The 6117-nt window shown below is 37.5% G+C and overlaps 1 protein-coding gene across 1 annotated transcript; it reads right to left on the reverse strand.

Moving 5' to 3' along the window:
* Nucleotides 1-669, reverse strand: LOC310643524 (claudin-22-like; the record flags this gene model as incomplete). The annotated part of the gene is made up of 1 exon (XM_083367995.1): nucleotides 1-669. One exon carries the CDS (start codon nucleotides 667-669, stop codon nucleotides 1-3), a length of 669 nt encoding a protein of 222 aa, XP_083224121.1.
* Nucleotides 670-6117: the final 5448 nt, after the last annotated feature.

Raw genomic sequence — 6117 nt, forward strand, 5'->3', positions numbered from 1 at the left:
TCAGACTCTTAGACTTCGGGGTCTGTTGTTACTTTCCAAGTGTTGACAAGCATCTAGCACACCTGCCACTGTATAATGGACTGAGGACGATTGAATATCAGCAGAACAGACGCTGCAATTTAGCAGTGACCCTCCAAAAATGAGACAGAATCCAGCAAACCATCCTATAAAAAGTGCTTCCCCAAAGTCCCACCTCGGAACGATGTCTGGAATAGTTTCATCCCAAAATTCCTGCACAGTGGTATGAGCAACCCAAGACACTGGGACTAAGGCTGCAGCTCCTGATATCCAGCAGAATATTCCTCCCAGCAACAATAACCGCTTCTTTAGATCCTGTTGTTGTTCTCCAATCTTTAAACAATCCAATCCAAAACTTGAGAGTAAGAGACCAGAAAGTCCTAATCCATTGGATATGAACATCAGAATCCTAGAAATTTGGAGTTCGGGGGGTAAAGCTAAAAAAGAATCAAATTCTTTGCACTGCATTCCCCCTTCTTCATGGACCACACAAGCTTGCCACAGTCCCATTGTCCAGATCTCCAATTCATTCAATTCTAAATTGAGATTTTTCCACTGAGGTAAATAAGTAGTGAGGCAGGATAAGACCCATCCTAACAGGCAAAATAAAATCCCTGCTAACTGCATTATGGTTCGGTTCACCAAAGCCATTGTAAAGGATGCAATCGGCTGGCTGGAAAATCTTTTGGCCAGGTTTTTTGGAACATTGACTTTATATAGTGACTGTAACTCCAATGATGGTTGCTCTTTGCTCTCCTGAATATAAGCTTTAACTATTAACCCTTTGAGAACTCTGAAACATGTTTTTGTTCTTCCTGAATATAAGGTTTCTTACAAAGGACGAAGGACTCTGCTTAACTATGAGTTCGGTTTTGTGATAAGGATTTGATCTGTTACCTTTCAATTTGCTTGGTAAAATTATATCCCAATGCCTGACGATTGCAAGTCTGAGGATGAACAAAGAACGCTCTATGACCCCTCACCTAAAAAAAAACAACAGAAATCTTTGTGCTTCAATACGGATTAATTAGATTTTAAGTGGTGATAAAAAAACAGGTCTGTCTGCAACAGGACTTCATTGTAATAGCTAAATTTGAGATTTCAGGGCTTGAAATCAAGGCCTTGTAGAGAAAGGCATCCTTTTTTATCTTCTGTACTACTGTACTTCCTTAGTTAAATGTATATATTAAGACTTATCTTTCATTCTCATCATTTTTCTGCAAAGAAAGCTTTGAAATATATTGATTTTCTGTCCTGTCTGAAGTTACTTTTAAATAGGCTTTCTTTACAACTGAGTTTTTCAAGAACAAAAGGTTTGATGTAGTGGTTAAGATGTCAGCCTAGAAACCAGCAGACTATGAGTTTCAGTCCCACCTTAGGCATGAAAAACCAGCAGGCTGACTTTGAGCCAGTCACACACTCTCAGCCCAACTCATATCACAGGTTATCATTGTGGGGAAGATAGGAAGGAGTATTGATATGTTTGCTGCTCTGAGTTGTATATGAACTAATACGCAGGATAAAAATCTTTTTCAAAAATAGAAGTTTGATCTAACAAGTGATGTCCAACAGTACTCAAGAATCTACCATAGGGAAGGATTTGTAACTATTTCATAACCCATTTCCTTAACAGGTATAACTAAGGTCTCATTCATATATATTTCCTTCACAAAAACACCTTAAATCTTTTCAATTACCGCGTTTCCCTGAAAATAAAACCTGATCTTATAATTTTTTGTCTCCAAAAGAGGCACCAGGTCTTATTTCCGGGGAGGGGGTCTTTTCCACTCACCTTGCGGCAGCAGCACCAATTCAATCCATAGCTCGGTTCTTGGCTGCAATAGACCTTCCAGAAAGGCCTCTGATGGTGAAATGCAGGCTCAAGCTCCATTCTCAGCTGCAGAATGAAGATGCTCCTTCGGCTGCAAAAGGCAAGTGTCAGTTCAGGCCTGGCTGCAAGTGTCAATTCAGGCCTGGCTGCAATGGTAAGCTCTGCCCCCACCCTAGCTTGATTTTTAGGGGTACGCCTCACCCCAAAACTAAGGCTTATTTTTGGGGTAAGTCTTATATTAGGCCCACCCCCAAAAAATGAAACTAGGGCTTAATTTTGGGGTAGGTCTTACTTTTGGGGAAATACAATAAGAGTATAAAGAATGAGCTATGCAAATTAGGGCATGCTTGTACAGCTGATTTTCTTATTTTAGTAATGTGCTTATACTTGCTGCTAACACATGGGAACATAGCCTCTTCACCATCAAGAATGTTATCCCAATACAGAAAATGTACTTTAGATTAACATTTATGTCATTGCTTTATTTGGTTTTGCAATGGCAGCTAGCAACAGTGGCTTAATGGCTTTAAATTCTTCATTTTAAAAAAAACGCCCTTTAAGGTAAGAGAGGAAGAATTTCACAATTTCCATTTCTTCTTCATAATACTGGCAATGATAGCAAATTTTGTCCTGTTTTGTGCCCAGTCTCTCTTGCAGGGTTGTGGTAGATATCACTGAAATAATACTGTTTTTTGTAGAGTTCATGGTATGCCCTTCTACTGAGCATAGGATTATAACTAGGTTACAGCATAAATGTTTGCATAGTGAATTTTTGGAATTGCCTTGTCTTTAAGGAAATTGAACCTTTGCAAGATAGAGATACTGTTTGATCAAAGTCAAACACATTCCCATTACTTCCAGGATAGATTACTGCAATCCACTTTATCTGGTGCTGCCTTGAAGACTATTTGGAAACCTCAATTGGAGCAAAATATTGTAGCCTGTGTTTTAGTGAGTAAGAGCTACAACAGCTCTAAAACACTAATAGGTTTTGGACTACAACTCAGAGCTGGCTATAGCTACAAGGCCTTCACAGCTTGGCTACCAAACACAATCCAGTTTGTCTCCTGCAAATAGAAAGGTTCCATCTCATGCTCTCATCTTGTAGAGGAATGTTAGACTCAGTGCTTCTCCACTGCAGTGCTGGAATTGCCTTTTTTCTGGGATTTGGTTAGTGCCCATGCTGATGTCCTTTGAAAAGGTTGTAAAGACAAATGTAATTCAAAAATTATTTGTTATGATCACCGATCAGCACCTGCAGAGATATAGATTATTCTTAGCTGATGCAGTTGTTTTAACAGTCTTATTTTGTTCAAACAAAATAACTTTATATGTGAACCACTGTGAGCCAGACAGAAGTATAGAAATATTGTAAGTAGATAAATAAATCTAACAGGAGGCAAATGCAAACAAAAAACCCTCCCCAGTGATGCTGTATACTGCATTGTGAACTTCTGAAATTCTGTACAAAATCCTGCAGTTTGTAGTAAGGAACTAAAGTCTCAGAAAAATTTGATGAATATATGACGTGCTTAAAGGTTAAAATTACACCCCTAATAACATTAAGAAATGTTGGCTGTACTTGCATTAATGTTGGTATACATTTATTTGTTTTTCTCCTTATATCTAGACTAGCTATGGTAAAAGTTGTTATCCTAAAAAACATTCCATTATACAGAATATGATACAATTCTCTTTAAGATGACCACTAGCATAAGAATACTTAGCATTGTGATTGATCTCTTGGAAATGCTGAGAACATAATATACTGCTATAATGAGAGTTGGCTGCGCATTACTGTGGTTAGTTTGGGAGTCACATTGAGTCTTCTTCAAGTTGAGCTCAACTTCTTAAGAATTCACAGGTATGTGAAGTCTTTGTTACAGCTTGTTTTCTTCTTTGCTTCCATTACTCATGTCTCTCCATTTTGTTGTTATTCTCTTTAGAATATTTAGAATGTACCAGTAGTCTCACTTTTAGATTCTCCATTCCAAATTACATGTTTTGCATCCATTTGGTTTGTCTCCAGCAGCAGAAACTTGGGTTGGAGTAAAAAAAAAAAAGTCAAGATGGCAGCCAAAACGGCACAAAAAATCCCATCCTTCTTTTATATGTTGCTGCCACATTGATTAAAAAATCCTGGCATGTCTTGAAGCTGATACCCAGTCTTAAATTTGTAATCAAAAGATGGAACCCAAACATAGCTTGCAGCTGCTGTGTGCTCCCAAATAACCATGAGATACTGTATTTCCTTGTGTCTGTTTCCTTATCTTTCTCCTTGCTCTAAATTTAAAGCTTCTGTTACACATGATTTATTGTCACTGCCAACACTTGGGTCCTCATGGAGCTCCTCCAAAATTTCTATGTTATTTCTATAATAGTTCCATAGTTTTTCTTTTGTAAATGTTAATTTGCCTGTTTTTATTTTTTTTTCCTGATATTGTCAGTATTATGCAATTCACAAGCTCATATTCTAGGATTAAAGAATATATTCAACCCTGCTTTGTTCTCTAAGATATCTGTTATAAAATCATTACTCTGAGTAATCACGTTAATTTTCTCTAGTTAAAATAGTTATATATTCATTTTGCAGAAATGCAGTGTACAATGGGCAATATGCCCATGACATGTCTGGGAAAGGGCCTGGTATTCCACATTTATCATGACACATGAATAAATGTGAATTGCACACATGTAACATATGCTCATCTTTAGCAATACTGAATGCTAGTAATGATGTTAAATAATATTGCTGGTGATATGGCTGCTACTTCTGCTGGTGTGGCTACTGCTATTGTATGAAAAGTGTTGATGAAATATTGTACAGATATTCAAAATAACTGTTCTATAAATCTTATGTGGGTTAATTATACCCAGTGGTGTGCTGCTAAATGTTAAAAAACCAACTCTGCTAGCTCCATTGCTGCTGCAACACAGCACCGCTAGATGAAGAAGAGCTGACTGGCATGCTGGATGTCAAGGCCCAACTCTGCTCTCAGCAGGTTAGCAAAATTGCAGAAAATTAACTTATCAGCTCTCATGACCTGGTATAAACTGGACCAGCATACAACTACTGTAGTTATAGTCATCAAATATTAAACAAATCTATTATAGATACCTTCACCATCATAGCATATGTGGCATGGATATTGCGACAGATAAACTGTTGTCCCTGTTATTTTTTCAGTATAATCCAGCTCTTGTTTTTTAGATCCATAAAAAAAGAAACAACAAGGGTGTATCTGGGAAGAGGCTGAATCAAACTACCTTGAATGATCATCGCCCCTGGGTCTCACAGTCTTAAGTGTTAGATCCAATTAATACAACTAAGTTGTAAGTGAATTATCAAACAGGTTTTCAGTGTTTATTGTCTGTAAGTCAACTAAATAGCATCTTTGAAGAATCTTCTCCAAATTGTCTTGATATCCTGATTATGATGAGATTGAAGAAGCCCTGAGCCAATGCTTTATTTTGTGAGACTACCACAACTTTGACTTTTTCATTCAGATGTATCCAGGGCTTTTTTTCTCATAGAACGCTCAGAACGGAGTTCCGGCACCTTTTTTGGATAGAACCTTGTAGGGTAGGCAAGGCGGGTTGTATGACACGTGTGAGTTCCGGCACCTTTTTCTTTTACAAAAAAAGCACTGGATGTATCGGAAATTGAGTTGTTATGTAAGATGATGCTTGGTTTGTTCCATTTGATCTGTAGATATTTCATGCATCCAAAGGAACATTTGAAGGCACCATCAGGCATGCGTAAGTTCCCCTTTCATACAGAAGCAGTATTTTCTGCTCTACTGGTAAAACACAAAGATTACTATAGTCAAAATTCCATTTGTAACTCCCTGTTTACACATGATGAATAGTCTGTTCGTTTGATGACAGCATACAAGAATCTGAATGGAAATAATGAAGTTCATGGAAAAGGGCCAAGAAGTTTTTCCAGGGGCAGAAAAGAGGAAGGGCTTAATATCTTTTGAAACTTGATGAAAGGAAGTCATGAAAGGATCAGAGATAGTGCTGATATTGTTAAGTACTTCATTGTAACTGGAAATATTTGAAAAACTCAAACCACCAAAACCAACTGAAATATTTGCTAAAAAAGGGAAAAGACAGCTATATTCAGCGAGATCAAGACAATACTTTTGATATCTCTGCCAAGGTCAATCAAAGAATGTTAGACTTAAAAGATAATGCCAAAAACAATCTGTTCAAGGTCTAACAGCAGCAGTCCTTCCATCCATCAATCTCACTTTAGGATGGTA

Source organism: Vipera ursinii (genome assembly GCF_947247035.1).
Source record: "Vipera ursinii genome assembly, chromosome: 7".
NCBI lineage: Eukaryota > Metazoa > Chordata > Lepidosauria > Squamata > Viperidae > Vipera > Vipera ursinii.